Here is a 24,194-nt window from a genome sequence, read left to right as displayed (position 1 = left end):
CTTGATGGACCCTTGGTCTGACCCAGTATAGCATGTTCTTATGTTCTTAGATGGAACAGCATAATCTGCAGTCTTTAGGAGATTGCAATTTCCTCTTCGATGGTGCAGAGTCAATGTATTCCAGCCTTGAAGTCCTTGTATTTTGTCTTGTAATGTTTAATATTTGTTTTATTAATGTCTCTATTGTAATCCGCATTGAAATATTTTCCACATTTTGTCCCAAAAAGTAAGGTTTAATAAACTGAATTGAAACAGGGACGAACGGGAACTCTACAAGTGCACACCCCCTTTTTTTTTTTTTTTTAAAACATCAAACAATTGTTCCAGTGACCTCTTGGTCCACCAGGCCCACATCGCTATCCCTACCTAGTATTTCACTGCAGTTCCCCCAAAATCTCCTGCCCTTTTCCCCATCCCATTTCAGTCCTAGTGTGGCTCAACTTACTTCTGCTTGCTCCCAGGCATTTACAACTCTAAAGTACGGCAGCGTTTCCTCCATGATCTCACGGAAAATGTTATCTTCCCCTTCTTAGGAAAGCCTGGCAGATTTTTGAATGGTAGTGTTTTTAGGTTTCTCAGAAGAGAGCAGACTTTAAACAATCTGGCTCCATCAGGATCTCTTACTTACAATGCAAGGCAATGATACCAGTGAGAGCCCGAGAAAGCAAGCGCTATTCTGGTGACAAGTCTGAGCACAGGTAAAACCATTTTAACATCCATAAAACCCTATTTTTTTATTTTTTTTTTGTAAATGTGCAGTTGTGATACTCACATTACCTGCTGCCCCAGCCAGTAAAGATTTCAGATTGGTGCTCCCTTTTCTCCAACTGATAACATTTTTACTGTCTTTAGCTCTGTCCTTTTCTTCTCTCCTGGGCATGAAGAGGGGGGAAACGCTATAAAGCATGAGATATCCTGATCAATAGGACGTTTACTCTGTCCCGCGAGAGCCTTCCAGCAAAACATACTGTTTTAAGGTGGCACAAAGAATGTCAAAGCAGGATGCAGAACTCAAGTGCCTACAGTGAAAGCATTTGTGCCAGGTATAATACAATGGTGATATTTAAAAAGGGAATGTTTTTAAGTGAGATTAACAAAACAACAAAAGAACACAGCGCATATCACAACAAGGATTTAACAGACTGTAGAATTCTTTAATGCAATTCATCTACTATAGTGCATCAAGACCCCAGACAGCCTACCAAGGACAGAACACTAGGGTAGGAAATAGCGAGCATGTGACAATTTTTCAGCTGCTAGAAAAGATATACCCCCCCCATACCCAGTGCTCACAGGCAGTATTACAAAAAGGCAGTTACATATAACCCTGTTATATGTAACTGCCTTTTTCCGCACCATTGTTTTAGTTTATGTTTACGATACACCCTTGTTTTATGTGAACCAGCATGATGGGACTGCGTTCTCGAATGCCGGTATATAAAAACCCGAAATAAATAAATAAAAATAAACTCCATCAGCCGATGTGCATGTGTTCTCACTAGGATAACTTATCTTTACTGCCACAAAATAATCACAGGCAAACACAAAATCCTCAAAACTTTTCAGAGTAAAAAAAAGACCACCTCCCTGAATTGATGGCTTTTACAGAGCAATAGAAAAGGTAGAGTTAATCAGATGGGATTATTTTAATGTCCTTAGCTGGGGTTACAAAAAAAAAAAGGAAGAGTACTAAATATTTCTATAAATTTTATTAATAGATAAAATCTCTTATATACATCTGCCACAGAATATGAATCTTAGGCATAGAATGAGCCATTCATCACCATTCAAATATCAGAGCAATAATAAACAAAGGATCAAATGTACTAGTCCCTTAGTACGAGTGTTCAAAATAGTGCAAGGGACATGGAGTATTTTTTTGGTACAAAAATGTCACGGCAAACAAAAAAAGCAATTCTCTCCAACATTAATAAAAATGCAGTAAGTTTCTCTTTCACATCTAGCCAAAACCACAGCATACATTCTGGAAAAGAAAAGAAAAATGTAGGTCACTTGGGAAACATCTCTTCCATTTACAGGATTTTCTATAGTTACTTTTCTTCTAAGCCCCTGAATTCCTTACAACGCACAATTCCAAAGGGCGCCTGTGCCACCATCCACAGTGGGGTTTAGCCGGACAAGTCATCCTAGGAAGTGCTGTGCTTAGACCTAGGAGGGGTCTCCCCAAACCTGTCTTGCTGACCCCACACGCATGCTCCCCAATGAACATGCACGAGAAGTCTGCATACAATAAGGACCCAGTATATGCAAATATACCTCGTGCATATTCATTGTGGATATCCTGAAAATTCAAGTGGCTGATGGGGCACCAGGACTGGCTCACGAAACACTGACTTAGGAACAGAGAGAGAGAGGGGTAGCCAATTGAGAAGGGCTGAAAAATAACCCCCTACTACAATTATGTATGGACAAAATGGCTGCCAATACAAACTATGGGAGGTGATAGTTTCATAACTGGTCCAACTGAAGTACTATCCAGGACTACCAATAAAATAGCAACCACCCAACCCACCCACTCACTCACTACATAATTGTAGTGGGTGTGTGTGTGTGTGTGTGTTTCATTCTATTAATAATATTGTCACTCTACAGTGGAGATTTGTTTTGTTGAAAAATAATCCTCCACGTGGTCACATCTGTTATACTGACATACAGGTGTCCAATATGAGGCCTGCTGAGGAAAGCAGGAGAATAGCGTCAGCAAATTAAACAGATCAGGCCTTTTTTTCATTTCATGAGTTGCTTGCTGGCTGATTGCAATTCTCCTCCAAAGCATTCCCTACCAAAATCACTCCTAAGGGACCAGGGCTGCCTATGCAGTAGCAATCCTCCTCCCTCTCCGGGCCTGAATGTTTTTTGTTTTTTTTATTAGCTACAGTTTCATGTTCTGCTTATAGTTCCCCATCATTATGACTTTCCTATCTGTAAATAAGCAGGGGAATGCAGGCGCAGGCACTGACATATGCTCCTTTCAACTGCAGATCACTCCATGCTGGATTCTTAGTGCTGCATCAAGAACCAGCACGAAACAATCCAGCAACAGAACCCTCTTTATCCTCTCAGCAAGATCTCAGCTGAGAGGATAAAGTATTGCCTCCATTTGCGTAGTGGCAGGGGCCTCTACCCCTGTAGCTTAGAGGAACTTACCAAGCACCCAGAGCTCTTGCTTCCTCTCGCACTCATACTTTAAATCCCAGGGCTCTCATACACTCCTTGTGAGCCTCAATGAGTGCTTGGCAGTTCTCCTCTCCTTTCTCTATGATACTGGAAGGTAAAAAGAAAAAAAGGAAATCTGGTTTCATACATCTCACTAAATAGATGAAACAAATCCTTCCCCATACAATCTAACAATGGAGGTCATCAGGGACTATATAATAAAGCAGGTGAAATAAAACTTTGTTAGCTAGTACTAAACTCTGTATTCCTAACAGTAACAAGGGAAAAAAGCTGGAAATATTATCTGAAAATAAAATGGGGAATGCATATAGAAAACCAAGCAGGAATAGAAAAAGCTGGGGCACGTGTGTATGCACGGAACAGGATAACCACATAAGGACTTGTAGCAGACCATATGGGGTTCAGTTTTGGGTACTCATCCTGAGCATTTAGCCAGATAAAGTTAAAGAATGCCTTTGGTTGCAACCGTTTTTAAAGGTGCATTCTCACTAGCAAGCCAAGTACCGCTTTGCTCTATAACATGAACATATTTCACATTAGGTGTTTAAAGGAATGGTGATGTAAACATTAATAAGAGTTTTTAGTTGCATAAAAAAGTTTATATAAAAAAAAATTTCTCATATATTTATATAATATAGCAAAGCGGTACTTGGCTTGCTAGCGAGTATGCACCTTTAAAAATGGTCATTCCTCAAGACAAGCAATCGGCTTATATATTCATCTATCCCTGATTTGAACTTGATTATTTCTGTTTTAGAGGGATTTTCATCACAGGCTTTTGTTTGTTGCTTAGAATACAATAACCAAATCACCTAATATGCTAGGTTCAGAATGTAGTATTACTTTTATATTTAAGAAAAATAAAGTTTAGCAGGGCATGGAGGTCAACTCTGTATATTAGTGGTACATCGGACATCTCGCAAGGGAAAGTCGTTTGTCAATTGATATGTCCAGAAAACACATATTCTTGTGGAAATATGAACATGTAAGAATTTATTTCTCCAAGGTCTTTAGGTTACCTGTATCTGCTTTGCTGCCTGTGACAAATCAGTTATATTTACTAATAAATGTCTCTCTATCACAGTGAAAAACTACAATAGGGAGTTCAGGATATTCTTTTCAGAGCTTATACCATTGGATATGACTGTCATTGTCTAACAGACTACAGTCCATAATACTGCCAAAGAGGCCATTTTAACCACTAACCTGGGCAGATCTTGCCAGAGTCACAAAGCAGCTACACATCAATAACTCAAAATATTAATTGTAAACCTGGCTTAATCACCAAAGACCCATGTTTCCATTCACTGAAAACAAGGCACTTCCCCATTATAATTTGGAGCCACTAACTTTAGAAGAAACTAAAACATGGCTGTCCTGACAATTAAGTTTTCAGACTGCTCCAAGTATTTATTACTTTACTTTCATATGTTTTAGGGTACTAGACTCTGGAGCTCTAAAAATGTAATTTTCTGGGCCTTGAACCCATTCCCAGTCTCTCAGGACTGGGAAAACCCTGGGATCGGAAGGCCATTACCAAGAGTCCCGTGCTTGCTTGGTCTCCGGACAGGCACAGCATGGTTTTAGGGGCTTCTTCTCTTGGGCTTCAGGACTCCCTGTCTGAGATTCACAGCTAGCAGCAATTAGGTTCGACATCTTCAAATTCAGATGCAATTGCTAAGAACATAAAAGACAAGTTGCTAATATACATGTTCCAAAACTGTTATACCAATGCATATGAAAAAACACCACACTTTTCACAGAGACTGGGGGCAGCGGGACTGTTGATATAAACAGTTCTTAGCGGGGTTTGCATGCTACTGTGCTGCACTGAACATTTGAGGAATTTGAACTCTTTATTAGAAAGTGACCAACAAATAAAAATTACAAAGCTGCAACACAAAACAAAGCAAACCACAGAAAATTAATTCTGGCTGTGCTGAAAACCCATCCGGTTGGGCATACTCCTGGATAGTACTGGGAACTACTGCCTTAGAAGGAGTTGCTGACAAAGCCCAGGACTCCAAACAGTAAGAAGCAGGGAGACCAGTGAGAAGGGAGCAAACAATTCCAAGTTCATAAAATGTATTCAAATTAAGAGGAAAATAGCTATGTTTAAGCCACTTTGCTCTACTAAGGAGTAACAGAACTAGACAATGCTATGTGCATAGATATGCATAACATTTGAATAATGCTTGCAACCTTCAGATCAGCCGAATTGCTATTTGAAGGAACACAATTTATAAAATGTTGATGGATAATCCCTGCACAGTGTTACCCTGGATGTTCAAGTGTGCAATAGCATGACAAAGAACAGGAAACATTAGGGACTATTTTGTATTTATATTATATTTTTATCTGTGATCTACTCTGCTTTGGGTTTATACTTGTCAAGATGATAGAAAAGGGTATAACAAAAAAAAAAATCATTACAGTCACATGTCTCAAACTGCAGAAGGAAGAATATAAAAAATATAAAAACCCCTAATAAAAAACAAATAAACCATACAATGTGCTAGGCAACCCAAAACTGGTCTGGGGAGATAAGCCCAGCTGTAAACAAGAAGTATCACCCACATCTAAAGAAAGTCCAGTTTTCTGAATGCAATTGTATACGGTCTGTGCATGTGCATGGATCCCCAGAGGCCAATCCTGTCAGAGTTCTCCCTGATGTATCTTGAAAGTTTTGTGTGGCAAGAACACAAAACAAAAAAGTTATTATAAGTTTTCTTTTCTTGTGGAAAGAAAGCCAATTAAAAAAAAAAAAGTGTGGTAGCAAGAACCACAGTTTAGAATTTTCTTCATGCTACTCCTTTCTATATTGCTACCTACAATAGGAGTATTAGTTTAATTTGGGGTTGCATTAATTTCAAACACCAATGTCACATGCTTGATATAGTGAGGGTAATTTTCCATAGTGTTCATAACTCAGCACATATACATGTGTGCCTAAAGTTACACCCGTATTTCATAAACTGTGCAGCAAGAACCGCATTGTTTATAAATACCATGTATCACTGCCCCAAAAATACCCACACATACTTCAGAACATCCTTTTTTTTTTTTTTTAAAGGATCCATAATTTATTATGGATCCATAATTTATTATGGATCCTTTAATAGGATCCATATCCTATTTTATAAAAGTACACACACTTTACATTTTTAAAGAACTGTGACGTGCACTTCATAACACTCTGTTTATTCAAGGAGGCAAATATTTTATAAAAGCTGGCCGATTATATATCTCATTTATGAAAATATTTGTGTGTTCTTGCAAGCACTACTTGACTCAGAACGTCACCTGTTCACCCACAACTTCCCACATTTGCTCCTGAACCAGGACCCAATAAAATTTAGACAAAAAGAAAAATCACATTTAATATCTGTGACCTCATTAGCAGGTGTAAAAGCATGCACAGATTTGATAACATGCACATACTATGTTTATAAAATACATAAAATGTGCATGTACTTTCAAATCATACCCTTGAATGCCCTCAAAACACTGTCTCCATGCATACATTTCTGCTTAGCATAGACAGTATGCACATATACATGCATTTTACATATCATAATATCTTGTTAGGATACATCCAAAAGAGTTGTGAAAGCTTCAGTCCTCCACTTTCCAGAAACTTTCTTACATGCTGCTTGTGAGTATTTATTTACTTTTAGAGCATTATTAATCCAGCTCAGTGCCTTCCAAATGGTTATGCAGGGTTCTAGGAGCCTCCTTTTTATTCCTCTTTGTCTGGTCATTAGGACTCATGTGGCAAGAATTTGGAAAAATTAAAGAAAAAGCAAAATCAACATTATTTAAAGTAGATTTTTAAAACAGAATGAAAAGAAAATGAGCGCCATGGCAATTAAACAAAAGTTAGATTATTAGGAGGGCAGTGAAAAAATAAAATAAATCCATAAAAATAATCTAATCTCAGAAAAGACGTCGTGAGGGACGATGGCCTGTCTCTGGGGCTCTGAGAAGCTGCAGTATTCGGAGGCTCTCTCTCGGCACATAAAAAGGTGAATATTCCTTCTAGTCATATACAACATGGTGCCGGTAAAAACATTAGTCAAAAAATATGGCACACTGCCAAAAAAAGATATTTATCTATATCTAGCTTGAATTTGGCCCACTTGGAACATGCGGCACTCAAAGCACACCGTTTCCAATTAGTTTATCAGGGAAAACAAATCCTTAGAAATTTCTGCTCATCTTATTTATATGAGTCCTGTCATGAAAATCTGAAATTCTTCTGTTCCATTACAGAAATGCAAACTAAATATACTGAATTAAATAAATTACTCCAAGCAGCGCAAGCCACGGCTAGAAGCAACACTTTTTTTTTTTTTTACGGACTCAGATGCTACTCCTTTAAAACAAACAAAAAAAAAAACCAAAACAACCGCAACAGCACGAAGAACACTCGTACATAGTTAACGATTAAGCTCTCAGATCTCCCGATACAGCAGCCGTGGCTCTCAAGGGAAAGGAGAAACCGAATACATACGGGTCCTCCAGCCCACATTTTCTGGAGCTGTTACGTAACTTGCCGGGAAGAAGGAGAGAAGGGGGTGGAGATAATAGCTCCTACCAACCAAGGACCAGAGGAAGAAAGTAATCCTGCATCTAGGGGGAAAAAAATAATGGAAAATAGGATGACAGCCACCCAGTACTCACTAACCTCTAACACGCCTCACATTCGACCTTTTCGCTTCCTGGACGCTTTCTGATGACGTTCCGGTACCTACGTCTCACATTTTACGTCACTTTCATCGACTCCCATTGGTTGTCTGGAGCTCCAGCGCCAGTTTTGTGATTGTGCAGCGCCACGCGCACACAAGATCCTTTGGTAAAAGGAGCGACAGTGTGGCACACGGGTTAAAGTTAGAGATAGAAAAAGCAGTAGGGTTCGGGGCAAGATGAATTCAGTGCTCCTTCCTCCTCTAGCTCGGGTCTATTTTAAAATGGGTGCCGAGGAGGGAGCACCTTTGCCTCTTCGGGTTAGAGGTGCGTTATCATGCCTTACATGTTTTTATGTTTCGTATGAATTAAAAAAAATATATAATAAACCGCGCCCCATACTTGTCACGATGCTGCCTATTGTAGTAACATGCCAGAGTTCTGCATCTAGACAATTTCCAGTTTATAAGAGAAGAGAATACGCAGAAGGTGACGGTGACATCACGAGGTCGGAAGTGACGCTGCGCCGAGTGTGAGAACATTGCTGGGCTCGAGGCGTCAATTCCGAAGCAACGATTTCCGCGAGGGAAGGCGCGCGCTGTTTCTTCAGTATCGCTCATGTTTGGGGGGGAGGAGGAAAATAGAGAGAATGACGGGGAAACAGCCCACGGACATAAACCATCGGTTGAGAAAAAGCTGTTCGGAACCCGTCCCTGTGCAGAAGGTGTTACTGGCGACGGTCATTTCGCAGCCCTTGCTACCTTCGCAAGTGAAACGGAAGGAGGACGAGGAGGGGCTGGGGAAGTCGGACTACGTCGGGCCGCGAACCGCCAAAGTGGTGGCGTGGGTCGATAATCGGGACAAGACCCTCGCCTCCTCGTCCCAGGATGGGTCGGATCCCACGGTGACGCAAGAGCCCTCCTGGGATCCAATCGCTAACCTTTCCGAAGAGCTGGTGAGCGACAGGCTCCGCTCGCTGACTGATTGGTCCAATGACTGCCAGAGTGTGGTGGAGGCCCCGGCTGCCGCCCCAGCGCCGGAGAAGAAACCCGTCGTCCCCGAGGAGAGAGCCCCGTCGCCTCTCAAGAACTTCTTCCAGATCGTGCAATCCAGGCCTCTGAGGAGAGCCTTCTCGCCCCTTGGCTTCTCCGGGGTGGCTGTGCTGGAGCCGGGGAGCGGGGCTGACGTGCCACCCAAGAAATCGTGGCTGCCCCCTTGCTTGAGGGAGCGGGTTTCGCCGGCCGCCACGTACTGCCGCGGCTTGGTTCGGCGCAGTCTTATGCTGCCTATGAAAAAGTTCGCCTTCCATTTGGCCGAGATTGAGAGAAGAGGTGACCCTGCCCAGGATGATGTTCGGGTAATCCACCCTTTCAGTTGCTTCAGGTAAGAGAGGGTTTCCAGCATGGATGGTATTATGATTCCTTTACTCACTAAACTGAAATCTCAACCCTCCAGATTTCTCCATCTGGCATGAGATCCTCATATAGCAATATGATTGTATAATAAAGGAAGTAAATGTATAGGTGTAGTTTGGGCAGGACCATGAGGGAAGCCCACCCCTCTTCTCAGACAAGGTCATATTGGTACTCACCTGAAGATTTGCGCCCCCTCCCCTCAATTTATAACACCTGAAGGTCAAACACAGAAACTAATGGTGGAGGGGTTAATCCCACGTTTCTTATAGTTAAAAACCTGTTTATTTAGGTTGCTTGATGTTGCTCTCAAAGACTTAACGTTTTGGTCACTCTTACTACTTAACATTTCTGTAGTGCTACTAGGTATGTGAAGAGCTCTACAGATACCTGTGGCAGAGAAAAAAAATGACAGGAGTTGGGCAGCACCTTATCGACTAACCAATTTATTTAAGCATAAGCTTTCGAGGACAGTGTCCACATCTGACGAAGTGGAGTATGCGTGTGCCAGGCTGTGCAGCCAGTTGGGTGTCCAGTTGATAGTGTCATTTATTTGAAGCACGTGCTTACCTGCATGCACAATCTGAGCAACTTTGAGGGTGCTTTGTTTTGTTTTTTTTTGGGCGCTCATTGAGGCACAGGGTTTCATGCCTAAATTTTGGCTTCCTAAATTTTGAACACCTTTTTTTTTGCAGTGCGAATACAGCTGGACACACACTTTTCAGTCGCCTGTTAGAGCATACTGACATACTGATGGCGCCTATAGCAAACAAACCTAAGCACCTTTACTTTGGGCTGCTTGTCATATTCAGGCATCTCAGCCTGGCGTTCCCTCTAACCTGTGCCAGCACTGCTTGGAAGCTCAGGTGAAATTGCCTTTGTCTGATTTTATTAAGCCCGGTTCTTCCCAGCCTGATGTGGGTCTGGATAAAGATGTGTCAGAAGGGGTGCCTAACTTTGGAACTCCTCTAACTAGTTCTTTAGTATCCTTCAAGGATACATTTCTCTGAACCATGCACTGCTGAGTGACTGTTGGCTTTCCCCGTTTTTCTAGTTTAAAAGCTGCTCTATCTCCTTTTTGAAAGTTAGTGCCAACAGCTTGGTTCCACTCTGGTTAAGGTGGAGCCCATCCTTTCGGAAAAGTCTCTCCTTTCCCCCAAAAGTTTCCCCAGTTCCTTACAAAGCTGAATCCCTCTTCCCTGCACCATCGTCTCATCCACGCATTGAAACTCTGCCTGCCTCTGGGGACCTGCACATGGAACAGGAAGCATTTCAGAGAATGCCACCCTGGAGGTTCTGGATTTCAGCTTCCTACCTAAAATCCTAAATTTGGCTTCCAGAACCTCGCTCCCACATTTTCCTATGTCGTTGGTGCCCACATGTACCACGACAGCCGGCGGCTCCTCCCCAGCACTATCTATATTCCTATCTAGGTGACGCGTGAGGTCTGCCACCTTCGCACCAGGCAGGCAAGTTACCAGGCGGTCCTCACATCTACCAGCCACCCTGCTATCTAGATTTCTAATAATCGAATCACCAACTATAATGGCCAGCCTAAGCCTTCCCTCTTGGGCAGTAGCTCTGGGAGAGTTGTCCTCAGTGCGAGAGGACAATACATCACCTGGAGAGCAGGTCCTTGCTACAGGATCACTTCCTGCTACACCAGGGTGATGTTCTCCTACTGGGCGACCTTTCTGATCCAAGGCAGCACTGGGGCTGCCAGACTAGATTTGGGACTTGGCTACTATGTCCCTGAAGGTCTCATCCATGTACCTCTCTGTCTCCCTCAGCTCCTCCAAGTCTGCTACTCTAGCCTCCAGAGATCGCACTCATTCCCTGAGAGCCAGGAGCTCTTTGCACCGAGTGCACACATACAATCTCTCACCGGCAGGTAAAAAATCATACATGTGACACTCAATGCAAAAGACTGGAAAGCCCCCTTCGTGCTGCTGGACTGCTGCCTTCATCTTAGTTTTATTGAGTTCCTAGTTAAGTTTAGGATACTAAGGGAGTTGGAATGAGTGTAGTTTAAATTTACAGATGAATTTACTAATTAATCAGTGTCCTACAAGGTGGTGATTAAACTTTCAATAAGGGCTGGTACAATAGTATGATTTAGATAAGACCCTGATTGATTTTTAATGAAAAAGTGTCTCGTGCCTAAAAATCAAGGGTTGAGTGGGTGGGAAAGACACACTAGAATTAACTATCTCTGGCTTGCTTATTACCTCTGACACACACAAACTCTCTAAAGAATATATCCCTTAATTTCACTTTTCATCAAACTTTTATAAGCCCAAAAATTTCTGAAAGCTATACTTACCAATCCTCTTTAACCACCGTTAAATTAATCTTCACTCAGTTACTGGAAGGGTTAACGGCGCACGCTTCCGGTCCTCCTCTACTGCAAAGGGTGCGGGGGCTGTGGAAGTCAATCCCTGGATTGCTTGCGGTGACCTCTGGACTCCTCTCCTGGGGGATGCTGGGAGCAGTATGCAGATGAGCCTTCCAGTCATCTGCAAAAATAAAAAGAAATTTTGGAATAGACAAAAGAGGAAAAAGAGCAAAACATAACTCCTTGTAAAGAAAAACTACATTTTTGCCATAGCTCCTAAAACTTTGACTGTTGTTCAGGTTTTCTATATGCTTTAACACCCCTGCAGTATGTGTGTGTGTGTGGGGGGGGGGGGGGGGGGGGGGAGCACCATGAACATATCCAGATATTCTGCCATTTAAATAATTCGTCTTTTGTAGAAGGGGAAAAAGTGTGATCCTCCCAATAAAACTGGAGGAAGAAGTCACTGTGACAGTCTGTGGGTCCCTGTGTGAATCGATAAGCTTGGTTGGCAGATGTTGCTATTGCGTGATGGCTGGGACTCGTAGCCTCAACCAGTTGGAGGAACCGAAGCCAAGCATGGGAATCAATCTCCAGTCTCCTACTCTATGCCACTGAGCCACCATGTCAACCCTTACTTATTTTTTATGTACCTTTGCAGGCTTTACTATGTTATCTTTATGATTATCGTGACTATACTGAGTCTTTTCATCACTCCTGTTACTATGGCCTTTCAAGATGAATCAAATCACTTCAATGCCTGGATTGCTATCAACACACTCACAGACGTTTTCTTTCTAATTGACATTTTTGTAAACTTTAAATTGGGCATGTTTTCTGAAGATCAGGTAAGAACTATTCAACTGGATTAGACCATTTTTAATGTATTTTTGTGGCTAATTTGCATTGGGTTTACTGTAGAAAATATTACTGCTACTTTAAAGTAGCAGTAATTCATGATTTACATCTTGTTTCATTCCTGTCATAGGGTGAGAGCAGAGTTGTTTTCATGATTATTCATATCTTGATCTCTTGTCTAACATCAACTAAGGTGGCATTTGTTCTGATTATATATACCAGTGGCTTGCTGTGGTGTAGAACCGGCAGACCATTGAATCTTCCTGTTGTCAGATACATTGTGTTTTTCAAGTACTATGCAGACTTTAAAGCAGCATTTTAATATGAGCTTTTCTAGACAGGTAATTATCTTGCAGTAAGTATGTACAGTATTACTAAATAAAGCTATGCACTTTTAGATGACTGTTTAAAACAACTTGCGTGTTGTCTGCTGAAGATCTTGTATTGTCTTTTTTTCTGTCAATAAGCAGGCTGAATTAGCCATGCTTCATGGATAATGTCATTAGGTGGCACTTTGCAGCGTTGTCTCTCAAGATAGTTAAAGTTTTTGATGTCCAGAAAATCCAATTCTAGTACATCCCCTTATTTTGCATGTGAAGTATTTGCATACATAGAAGGTAGTATATGCAAATATATCTCATGCATATTCATTAGAGAGATACTGGAAACACGACTGGCTGGGGGGAGGCTTGTAGTTTGTATACTTCAGATCTACAATAGTGTTGTAAGAAAGTATGAATCTCAATGGTTTGCTTTTCTGTTGAACAAGACATATCAGAGAAGGAATTAAGAAGTGTTGTCTTGTGATTTCCTTTTCGTTCTGCAGACAAGTCTGGATTCCTGGGATTTCACTCTTTTACCAGCAGTTGGAGGCAGATGTCGTTTGTTTTTTTTTTGGTCACTATTTATTCTAGGATAGCTGGAACTCTTATAGTAGTTCTCTGCCTTCAGTGTGTGAAGGCATTCTGGGTTCCTTGTACGTATCCGCATCAGTCCAGACTCCTGGGTTTTGCCTCCCGTCCAGCAGATGGAGACAGAGAGAGGTTTACTGACACTGCCACATAAACCAAGGTGCCACCTGCAGTCCCTCAGTATTTCTCTGTCTCCAGCAGATGGTGGAGGTGCAAAGTGTTTTCAAGGGGGGAAAGTACTTACAGAAAGAAAAGGTGCAAATATCTGTGGGTACTTTTTTATTCCAGGGCAATAAGAAAAGTAATACTATGTGCTTACTTTTGCTTTGATTATTTGTGCAAAACCCGGCTGAAAAGTACCCATGGACTTCTGTATCAGTGCAGGCAGTTGGATTGAATATAGTGAAGTCATCTAATTCTAAATCTGAAGAGCTTCAGTTTTTTTTTGCATGTTTTAGTTGCAAATGCTGGTTTGAATTTAGCAGATCACCCTGATAAATATTGGCTTTATTTATTTAGAAAGGAAAAGGATTTGATTAGAAAGTGAATTAAGTGACACACATCCAGTGCATATTAATGTTGCTTTCCTTTCTCAGCAGATATTTGTTATGGACCCAGTGAAGATTAAGAGAAGATATCTGAAAACGTGGTTTCTACCAGATTTGCTGTCTTCAGTCCCATTGGACATTTTCTGGCTCCTAAGGGTAAAGATTAGCAAGCACGATGTCATCTTTTGAATAGCATATCATACTTTGAAGAAAACCTAGAATAATCAATCAAGAACCAGTAAAGCCTGGCACAATACCTGAGAAAGGGTAACGGTTTGTTTAAAAGACTTACTAGTATCGCAGATCTGAGATGGAATAACGAAAGACATTTAAGGAAAGAGGGCAAAGGTGCAACATATGGCATTGGACAGAAGGATTGAAGAATTGGTGGAAAGATTCAAATAACCTAGCAGGGCTACAAAAATATTTTACTTGCCCCTAGTTTCATCATTCTGCTGGGCGCATCAGGTGGTGCGGCTGTGCTGCACCACTATCACCCCCATGGTGCCACAGGAAAAGGTGTAGTTATTTCCTGCGGTGCTGCTGGCGATTAATGTGAAGAACATTATCGCCCGCAGTGCTGCTGGGAGAGAACCCCGCCCACGCTCTCCCCTTCCCCTAATTAGAATAATACCGCCGTGATGCATTAACGGCCTGTCGTAGAATAAAGGATGACCCTTTTGGTTTGATGGTCTTGTGGTAAGCGTGGTGCATAGGTAGTGTATAAGAATATTTTTGTGCAGGTCAGTCTGAGCCTTCAGAAGTAGCGTTGTCTCTACTCATCTACTTGAGAGATGAAGAAAATGGAATATTTAGTGCATCTTAGCACTTCTTGGACTCTGGGTCTTAGCAATAAGATTATAAAAGAGACTAGCTGTGTCCTCAGCAGCCAGAGTTCATGTTGTCATGCAGTTAATGTGAAGGATACATGTATAGAGGACAGTTAGGAAAGGTGGGTAATGGACATATGATTGATCGTGATTCTGAATGATCTGGACTGAAGAAAATCCTGGTGGGTCCCTTTGGTGGCAGCTAGTCACAGGCTGGCAATGCACCTTGCAGATAGGGAAAAGCTGTTTTGAAAATACTATGGAGTTTTCTATTCTGTATGCATGGGAAAAATGTGTATTGCATAAAGTTTTCTCTCTGAGGATGAGCAGGATGTAGTAGTGTTTACTGGTGGGTAATGTTATCTCAGAGACTAGCTGGTGAAGTTTACTATAAAGTTTCTAGAAGCTTTGACGTGTTCCATTAAGCATGTATTTGCTGCCCCACTTAAGACATCATGAAGGACCCTCTCGTTCCAGATTTTCTACAGATGTTCACAGTCTTGGCCTTTTTTCACTGAGAATTTTTTTTGTGTGTGGTTCCTTGTGAGGCCTTCTGGTTCTTCTTCTCTCCTGTATTTTAGATTCCCTAGATAGGTTTTGCTCAATGGAGTAAGTATTTGTGATTTTTCATCTGCTGTGTGCATTGGTATTGAAACCTTGAGCGGTATCTGTTAGATTTTTTTATAAAAGTCATTTGTTTTGCCCTGTTATTTATTGTCGTCTGCCTGAGAAAGGTATGAGAACCAGCAACTACAAATGCCTTCTGTGCAGATGTGTCTTATCAAGAATCCGGACGGTAGATGTCGAGTGTTACAAGTGCAGGAAGATGACTCCTAGAGGATGTCGTTCCCGCCTAGAGCTAATGGAAGAACGCTTTGAAAAATCCATCTGTTTCTGCTGCTAACACTGCCATCCATGCTGCATTATTGCACTAAGCCCTTTCTTCCAAAGTGCTGGCGTTACCTGCTTTCCTTGGGTCTCTTTGAGAGCAGAATCGGGTAGCTCAGCTCACCTCCCACAACGCCGACGTCGGAGGGCCATTGGGCCTTTGCTTGTCCTTTTGCTTATACAGATGCGTGGTTTGGTGCTGGGTGTTTTTTTTTTCATTTTATTTAAATGTTTGCTTTCCAGGAGATCCTGGTTGTTTTAGGACAGGGTTGATTATAATCTTATGCCTAATTTTAAATTTAGTAATATTTTGTTTGAAAGGCCTAGATCATTGATAGTAACAAATCTAACTCTCTTTTTTTTTACTATTGGGTATATTATCTGTTCCATAAAAAATGATTGATATTGTGGTTCAGTTGTTAATGGTTAAAAAGTTGATTTATTTTTGGTATCAGAATTATAGCTCAATGATTCTGATGTGCCGTTATTGCAGCTTTCCTGACCAAGCAATTCGTTTTTTTATATAAACGTAGGCCAAAGAGAAGGGGGGGGGGGTTGTATTATTTTACAAATCTAAATTTCCTTTAGAAGAAATCTCATTACAGTTGAGAGAGGGTAGTAATAATTTAGTATGCAATGGAATGAGTGGATTTTGGCATTGTTGTATTGCTCTCCAGGTTATTTGACTAAGGACTTATCCGCCCTAGGGGATTTTTTGATGGCCATGTTGGCCCGTTCTCAAAAAAATGTAGTATTTGGGGACCTAAATATCGATGAGAACAGTGGCTGTAAGGGAACTAACTTGGGAATTTAATTCCTTAGTCTCCACGGACTAGCAGGATGGTAGTCCTCACACATGGGTAAAATCATCAGATGTTTTCCGATATGGAAAACGTTTTATGTCAGAGTTTTCTCCCTAGTAGCTATAGATCAATTTCAAATTTGTCTTTAGTAAAAGTCTTAGAATTGTTTTTATTCAGTTACTAGAGTTTATAGATTCTAGACAGATTTTGCATGACTGTCAGTGTGGATTTAGAAAGGGTCAAAGTACAGAGACCGTGCTGGTCTCTGTTAATGATTATAATGTACATTGGATTCCAGAATTGACGTCCTAGCTATTTACCTGGATATTGCTTCAGCTTTAGATTCAGTATGCCTCTCTATTTTGTTGGTCCAATTAAGAGAAAAAGGGATAGGGGGAGTAGTTTAATTGGTTTGATTCATTTTTAAGTTCTTGTCAACAACAGGTTAAAGTATGGCCAACTAGTCCAAAGTGGTTTGACCCAGCAATAGGTGTACTGCAGGGCTTGGTTTTATCCCAGATATTGGTTTCATATTTTCTTTTTTTCATGATGTGGTTTGGATTTTTTTTGTTTTATTTTATGCTGATGATGTCCAAATAGATTTTGTTGTTCAGGGAGATATTTCTTCTGTTATTTTGCGAATATCGGATTGTATGGATGGCTACCAATGCCATGAGTATAAAAAAAAACTAAGGCATTATGGATTTCAAGGCGTCCTAGACCAGAATCCCTGGACAGGTGGTTAATAAATGGGGACCAAATTTTGTTCATGGAGTAAATACGTACTCTGAAGTGTATTTCCCAATTAAAGGGAGTGCTATCCAGGGGTTATTTCAAGTTGTGAATGCTTTGACATTTAAAACCATTTTTGGATTTGTCACATTTTAGAGCTATAGTTCAGACCTTTGTTATGATTATTGTGACTCTCTATACATTGGTCTGCCAAAAATTGTCTATGGGTATTCCAACTTTTGCAAAACTCAGCAGCCCATTTGATGGTTAATACGGATCGATTTGAACATATTAGTCCCCATTTATATCATCTGCGTTGGTTGCCGTTCCCCTGGAGAGTTAAATTTCAAATTTTGACTATTGTATTCAAGGCCTTGTGAGTGGACTCTTCTAACTTTAAAAAGTATGTTTAGTCCATATAAGCCATCTACGACTTTGCTCTCTTTAGGTCAACATCTTTTTAGAGGTCCCAGTAGCAAGTACAGCACGGTTGCAGGAAACCAGGAGCCGGGCTCTTTCAGTTATAGGAGTGAAATTATGGCATGAACTGCCAGCGGAGTTGAGGCATATTCAGGATATTAAATTGTTTAGGAAAGCACTTAACTGTTCTTTTTAGCAAAGCTTTTGGAAAAGTGTAATGTTTTGATAGTTGCAATGTTTTAATGCATTAATGTTTTTGTTTTTAAGATTATGTTAGCATGAATGATTTAATGTTTTTGTTTGTAATCCGTTCACCGTGATTTTATTATATGAGCAGAATATAAATATTTTTCAATAAACAATAAGTCCAGCTTGCTGGCATCAGAGTTATTGGCATCAAAGGGCCCAGAACCTGCACTGGATACTATTGACATTTATTTATTTATTTATTCGTCGTGTTTTGTATACAATCATTCGGTTTCACCATCAGAAAGGTTTACAGAAGGTAAATTAGTATATAGTCGTCAAGTCAGTTTATACATTCGTGTTAAGTTGTGGTTAGTTGGTATAACATGTGCAGATACAATTAGGGTGGGGTTAGAGGGTGGGGTGGTTGGGTGGTTGGGTAGGAAGTAACAGGCTGATACAGTACAGTGGAGCACACTGTTAGCCCAGGTTTGGACCCGCGTTTTCGACGCGCTAGCTTTACCCCTTATACAGTAAGGGGTAATAGCGCGTCAAACGTGCGTCCAATCCCCCCGAAACTAATAGCGCCTGCAACATGCAAATGCATGTTGATGGCCCTATTAGTTATTCCCGTGCGATACAGAAAGTAAAATGTGCAGCCAAGCCGCACATTTTACTTTCAGAAATTAACGCCTGCTCAAAGGCTGGCGTTATTTTCGGCTGGCACCGGGGAAGTGTGCAGAAAAAACTGCTTTTCTGTACACCCTCCGACTTAATATCATGGCAATATTAAGTCGGAGACCCCAAAAGTTTAAAAAAAAAAAAAAAAATTTAAAAAAATTAAAAATCGGCCCATGGGTCGGAAGACGGATGCTCAATTATGCTGGCGTCCATTTTCTGAACCCGTGGCTGTCAGCGGGTTTGAGAACTGAGGCCGGCAAAATTGAGCGTCGGCTGTCAAACCCACTGAGCCACCGCTCCTTTTACCACAGGCCCTAATTTGCATAGGCCACCCTCCTGAATCACGTGCCCAGGAGAGTGGCCTGTACGCGCGATTGGAAGAGTGGGTGCTCGCCGGCTCTCCCACGCGTTTTTTCTGTATCGGCCTGTAAGTGAGATTAGTTGAACAGGTGAGTTAGTGATACAGGATGGACAAATAGTTAATATGCAGTTAACTATGCTCTTTAACTCGTTATAAATGTCTTAGAATTTCGAGAGGTCGTAGAGATGTCATTGTTCATGGAGTGGGCTGTAGTTTCTTGTTGTTGGTGTGCAATGGTGTCGGACAGTGCAGTTGTTGGTGTGAGTTTGCGTAGGCTTTGGTGAACAACCAGGTTTTCAGTTCTTATAAGTGCCCATAGAGACCAGGGAACTCCTCATCCAATGAAAGTGAAGGATTCCATTTCAGAGGTAGCAGCATCAAGGAGTACTGATACCAAGCATCAGGCAAAGGTTAAGAAGCATTTTCCTCTATCTGTGTGCAGTACCAGGACCGGGGAGAGTCTGGCTATAGCCGTAAATCTCCTGAAGTGTTCCTGCAGAGAGAAAAGTTCTCAGTTGCATCTGTCTTGGAGTCACAACAGCCTCCAAAGGCCCAGTTGCCAGTCACTGATCTTTATCAACTGACTTAGTAAGATGGTGACCCCCTCCTGTTCCTCATGCTATATTGGCACTGACACATTTTGAGGAGCAATTGCTGAGCCCAATAAATCTGGAATTGTCATTGCCAATCATACTCTTTTTTTTTTTTTTTCTAATTGGACAGCAGATTGGATCTTTCTGTTATACCAAGGCAAGTCTGACTCTGGATGGGAATAGAAATAAAGAAACATTGCATAAGGGGATTACTTTTTCAGTGGACTAACTTAACACATCGACTAGCTAGTAATATCTTTTGCTTATTTGAATTATGACCTGAACAAGAGTGTATTAGTTCTCGAAAACTATTCAGGAAATGTATTAAGTTAGTCCAATAAAAAGGTTATCACCTTCTATATTTTTTTTTTAAGCTGTTAACCTTTGTTTTTATTCATTCAGGTGGACTAACATCGCAGCCAAACTACGTTATCTGGGTGGGCATGTCAGGGTTCATAGTATTGGAGCCATGGTGGCATCAGTGATCCATGGAAAAGATTTGCAAGTCTGCAATGTGGAACTCAGTCTACAAGTTTGCATTCCATTACTGTCTAGATCAGTGGTTCTCAACCCTGTCCTGGGGACCCCCCCAGCCAGTTGGGTTTTCAGGATATCCACAATGAATATGCATGAGAGAAAATTTGCATGTTATGGAGGCAGTGTATGCAAATTTTCTCTCATGCATATTCATTGTGGATATCCTGAAAACCTGACTGGTTGGGGGGGTCCCCAGGTCAGGGTTGAGAACCACTGGTCTAGATAAAGACCCCCAGTGAGAGACTAGATTTTGTCAATCTATTCGAAGTGTCTATTTGAGGTTTAGAATTGTAATCCTTCTTCTGGGCCCATTGTTTCCAGGTTACCCCCTAAAAAATAGAGAAAATTATTTGCTTATTGCTGCCACAAATACTTTTTTTTTTTTTTTTTTAAATTATTTTTTCTCCCCTTTTTCATTCAGGGTAGCCTGTAGGCAGGTTGGGGGGTGCAGGGATCTGTCTGCTACAAGACACTGACAGCTGCCCTCCTACGTTCCTAATTCAGGTAAAAGACAAAGTGTATTCTCCTCAGAAGTAGACTTTTATTTATCAGATTTGGCAGGACATAGCATTTAGAAAATAACAATTCTATCTTTAACATCCTGGCTACTAAGCACCAGTTTTCTCTAAAGAAAGTTTTGTATCATGGGTGGTAACAAAACATGCCATAAACCTTAGCCTGCTTAAGATACTAACACTTATGACTGACTAACTTACACCTGATTCGAACTTTCAGGCGATTCCTCTGTTCACCTCTGAAGCAGGTTCCGGTTGGAATGCTGGAGAGCGTGGGCAGGGGATAGGCTTGTTTCCTGGCTTGATGTGGGCCGAGCTATCTGGGCTGGTTCTCACCCTTTGGGATAGCAGAGAGATCTGGTCGGACTTGGACCCTTCTGTCACTTCCAGGGACACCTCAACACAGGTTCTCACTCTCAGAGTTCTCTCCCCGGGTTTGTGTTCAGGATTTGGGACTCCTCTTTCTCGGGGGGGGTCCGTGTCTGGCCTCCCTGCTCCCTTTTTGGCTTCTGGGTCACTCTGCCAGGAGGTTCTCTTTCTTTCTTTTACGCTTTTTTTCTCCTTGCCCCCTCCTGTCTTATACGTCCCAGCTAATAAATATGCATAAGCTCATACATATCCTCGTGGAGGGTCTGTTGCCACATCTTTTTCTCCCCTTCCACATTACTTAGGGGAGGGGTCCTGCCACATTGTAGGTTCTTTTTCCCCCTCCTGTTTCTTTGGGGAAGAAACTGCCACGTTGGCATACAAGCTGTGTCAGAGTGTCAGCACTGTCTCAGGCTGCCCCCCCCCCCTCTTTTCCTTCTAAGGGCGGGAGTCTCTGCTCACTTGTTTGAATGTCCCTGCTTAGGATCTTAAGTGGTATTGTCTCTTCTGTCTGGTTTCTTTATTTGCAGAGGAACTGGCAAACAGGCACATCTGATAATGCCACCTATACTACATTAGAACAAGGCCTCTAGTTTCCACTGATGTAATGCAGTTTAAAGTTCACCTGTGTAAAATTCCTTCTCTTGCTATAGCAGGGTTTGGGCCTGTCAGAATGTATCCTGTACATAGCTATTATATTTCATAATTGGTGCATCATTGGTAAACAGGAGATATTGCCCTACAAGCCTATAGCTAGGGATTATTCATATGTGAGGTCTTAGCATCCTGCTTGTCCTCTGAGAAAGAAAAAGTTGCTTATCTGCAACAGGTGTTCTCCAAAGTCAGCAGGATGTAAATCCTAACAGAACCCACCCACCTCCCCTTGGATTTGGATCCAGTACTCAATATTAGCTCATATAAGAACTGAGTGGGCCGCGCGAGATGTCTGTGATGTGAGATGGCAGTTAATGCTCCATGGAGTATGTCAGAGCAAGATGTACTAAGCAATTTCCCATAATGGCTTGGATAGGGTTATGAGGGATGTGCGTATATGGTTTCAGCAGGTTATATATATTTATTCCTACCAGCAGGTAGAGAGAGAAGGTCCAAGCAGTATTATTGCCTCTTCATTTAAATTTGTCACTGTTAGAGGGCACGGTATAATTGGTACTGTAGATCATTTGCAGTTTAATTTGGTTACTTCAGCTTTAAAAAAACAAAACAAAAAAACCCTGGTACATGAGTGCCAGCTGTACTAGGAAAGTATCTTTCTCTCCTTTCTACCTTATAGGCGGTTTCAGTTAGATTGAGATTTCTCTTTAATCCTATCAAAACTGTTATGGGTCATTGCCTCTTCAGAGTTGCTTCCCTCAAAAGGCTTTAGTACCTAGAATCTCCGCATGCATTTGAGCCTTAACAATATACCGGTACTCCATTTGATTTGTGGCTTCACTTTCTTGATCACATTAATATCGTGGCACTTTGAGGCTGTGTCAGTACTTTTGAGGTTTTGCTTGCATTTGGAGTACTTGTGGCATTCTTAGATGTTTGAGATTGTCATAGTACACCAGTACTAACCTAGTGCTTTGTGCCCTTGGAAGTGCCTCCATGTTTTTCATTTAATTTTTTTTCTAGTTTTATTGCTGCTCTGAGACTTCTTTCCCTGAAATAAAGGTTAACAAACAAATATATAAGATATTTTATTGAAACTAACTTAATATATTTCTTGATTGGCTTTCGAACGACAATACTCCCTTCCTCAAATCAGAATAGAATGAGCAAAAAATATTACTAGAAAATATAAGTTAATCTAAAAGGCTTTCCAATAAGTGTCAGGAGGCATTTATGGGCAATCCTTAACATCTCATAAATATTGTATTGTTTTGAGAGTTTCTAAAATATGCATCTCAGAATATTGTGGTCTTGAGACTTATTTGATAATTTCAGAGATATAAAAGAAGTTAAACACTGTAAGAAAATTGTGTATCAAAATATAAGCTGACAGAAAAATATTTTTCTATTCTTTGTGCTTTTAACGGTTTCCTCCATGTCTGTCTGTTCTGTTGTCTCCTATTTTTTTCTTAGCCAATTTTTCATTCTTTTTTTCTCTTTCAACTCCTTGTTTTACTGTTTCCTATCATCTGTCATTAACTTGTTTTTTCCCATTTGTTGTAACTAGATTTCCTCTTTAATAGCTTTCAGCGCCGCATAGTGACTTAACCCACAGAATCTCTAAATTTACGAGACTTGCCAGTGTTTTCAGGCTCCTGCGGATCCCTAAGCTGGCAAGATACTTCCAAGAGTGGGAACAGGTAAAGGCATTTGGCTACGAAACATAGTAAGCATCAAAAAATGTCCTCATGAAAACCACAGAGGGATTGATTTACTAAAAGATTCCTCATATGTCTGAGAACCATTCTTAGTTAATATTGCTCATGGATTTACCAGGTTGCATTCTTAAAGCTGCATGGTGTATGCCAGTGTTAGAATATACACGCCACAGGAAAACTATTACTACGTTAAATAATAGTGTGTGTTAGTGCATTAGTCCTTTTAGCTCCTGACTTGTTAGCTCTTAAATGATATGGTAGTCTCATCCAGTTTTCCAATATATTTGACTACATCACAAACAATTTTGTATTTTCTTAGCGTCCAGTCAGATGAATCCAGAACAAGTGGGTTATGCACCTCCAGCAGCAGATGGAGACAGAGCAAACTGATGTCACAGTATATATACCCCGGCAGTGACATCAGCCTGCTAGTATTCTCCATCTCCCTACTGGGGATTGCTTTGATTTGAAAAAGGAGAAATAAGGAAAATAAATTCGCCCTGCTCCTGCTGTGATACCAAAAGGTCCCTCCCCCAGTTGAGAATTCCTGAGAAGATTTCCGTGGTCCCTCAGATGAGTGCCTTGGTCTGGTAGCTGGTTTTTCAGCTGGCGTGGTCTTAGCTGTTAAACAGTTGAAAGGCAGCGGGTGCAGGAAACCGAGCATGGTGGTGACGGCTTATGCCCTCTCCCCATGCATTCGGAGACTGTCTCTGTACTCAACCAGGTAAGACTGAGCTCAGGTAAGTTTTTAATAAAATAAAAAAAAATACAGAGACAAAGAAGGAGGGTGTTTTTGTTTTTGTTTGTTTTTTGCTATAGGGCTTTCTCCCTCCCCTGGTCTCTGTGCTTGGCGCACAGTTTAGACCAGGGCTTCCCAAACCCTTCCTGGGGACCCCACAGTCAGGTTTTCAGGATATCCACAATGAATATGCATGAAGTACATTTGCATACCATGGAGACTCAGTATATGCAAATGTATCTCATGCATATTCATTGTGGATATC

At 41.2% G+C, this 24,194-nt stretch overlaps 2 protein-coding genes across 10 annotated transcripts in view; one reads left to right on the top strand and one right to left on the bottom strand.

Annotated features, from left to right (window-relative positions):
- Positions 1 to 288: 288 nt before the first annotated feature.
- LOC115076738 (cytochrome c oxidase copper chaperone) lies at positions 289 to 8,229 on the bottom strand. 4 transcript variants are annotated; one of them, XM_029578560.1, is made up of 4 exons: positions 7,886 to 8,229; positions 4,736 to 4,875; positions 3,169 to 3,285; positions 289 to 1,984 (listed from the first exon to the last, which is right to left on the bottom strand). In XM_029578560.1, the coding sequence occupies exons 2-3, from the start codon at positions 4,852 to 4,854 to the stop codon at positions 3,201 to 3,203; spliced, it is 204 nt and encodes a 67-aa protein (XP_029434420.1). In that variant the 5' UTR covers positions 4,855 to 4,875; positions 7,886 to 8,229; the 3' UTR covers positions 289 to 1,984; positions 3,169 to 3,200. The 4 variants fall into 4 exon arrangements, with proteins under 4 accessions (XP_029434420.1, XP_029434419.1, XP_029434417.1 ...); XM_029578559.1 differs by lacking the exon at positions 7,886 to 8,229 and adding an exon at positions 7,712 to 7,847; XM_029578557.1 differs by lacking the exon at positions 7,886 to 8,229 and adding an exon at positions 7,634 to 7,780.
- A 120-nt stretch (positions 8,230 to 8,349) lies between these two features.
- LOC115076737 (potassium/sodium hyperpolarization-activated cyclic nucleotide-gated channel 1-like) overlaps positions 8,350 to 24,194 on the top strand; it is a 51,979-nt gene continuing 36,134 nt past the window's right edge. For 2 of the 6 annotated variants that reach the window (XR_003852858.1, XM_029578555.1), the window contains exons 1-4: positions 8,350 to 9,267; positions 12,293 to 12,479; positions 13,997 to 14,104; positions 23,056 to 23,172. Coding sequence is in view for 5 of the 6 variants with exons in the window: in XM_029578555.1 (XP_029434415.1) it covers positions 8,534 to 9,267; positions 12,293 to 12,479; positions 13,997 to 14,104; positions 23,056 to 23,172 (1,146 nt within the window). In the remaining variant the exon portion in view is untranslated. The remainder of the gene's footprint in view (positions 9,268 to 12,292; positions 12,480 to 13,996; positions 14,105 to 23,055; positions 23,173 to 24,194) is intronic. The other 4 variants (XM_029578553.1, XM_029578551.1, XM_029578552.1 and 1 more) reach the window with 3 other exon arrangements.

Source organism: Rhinatrema bivittatum, chromosome 15 (assembly GCF_901001135.1).
Source record: "Rhinatrema bivittatum chromosome 15, aRhiBiv1.1, whole genome shotgun sequence".
NCBI classification, from domain to species: Eukaryota; Metazoa; Chordata; class Amphibia; order Gymnophiona; family Rhinatrematidae; genus Rhinatrema; species Rhinatrema bivittatum.
Note: the sequence above shows the minus strand (reverse complement) of the source record. Positions and strands in the feature narration are given on the sequence as shown.

Bases quoted from the DNA above. Each gene is read 5' to 3' on its own strand.
- LOC115076738 (XM_029578557.1), bottom strand. From the start codon at position 7,729: ATGTGGGCTGGAGGACCCGTATGTATTCGGTTTCTCCTTTCCCTTGAG. The intron at 4,876-7,633 runs GTACGAGTGTTC...TTATGTTCTTAG, and splicing joins AGAGCTTAATCGTTAACTAT to CAATTGCATCTGAATTTGAA. The intron at 3,286-4,735 runs GTAATGGCCTTC...TTTACCTTCCAG, and splicing joins AAGCAAGCACGGGACTCTTG to TATCATAGAGAAAGGAGAGG.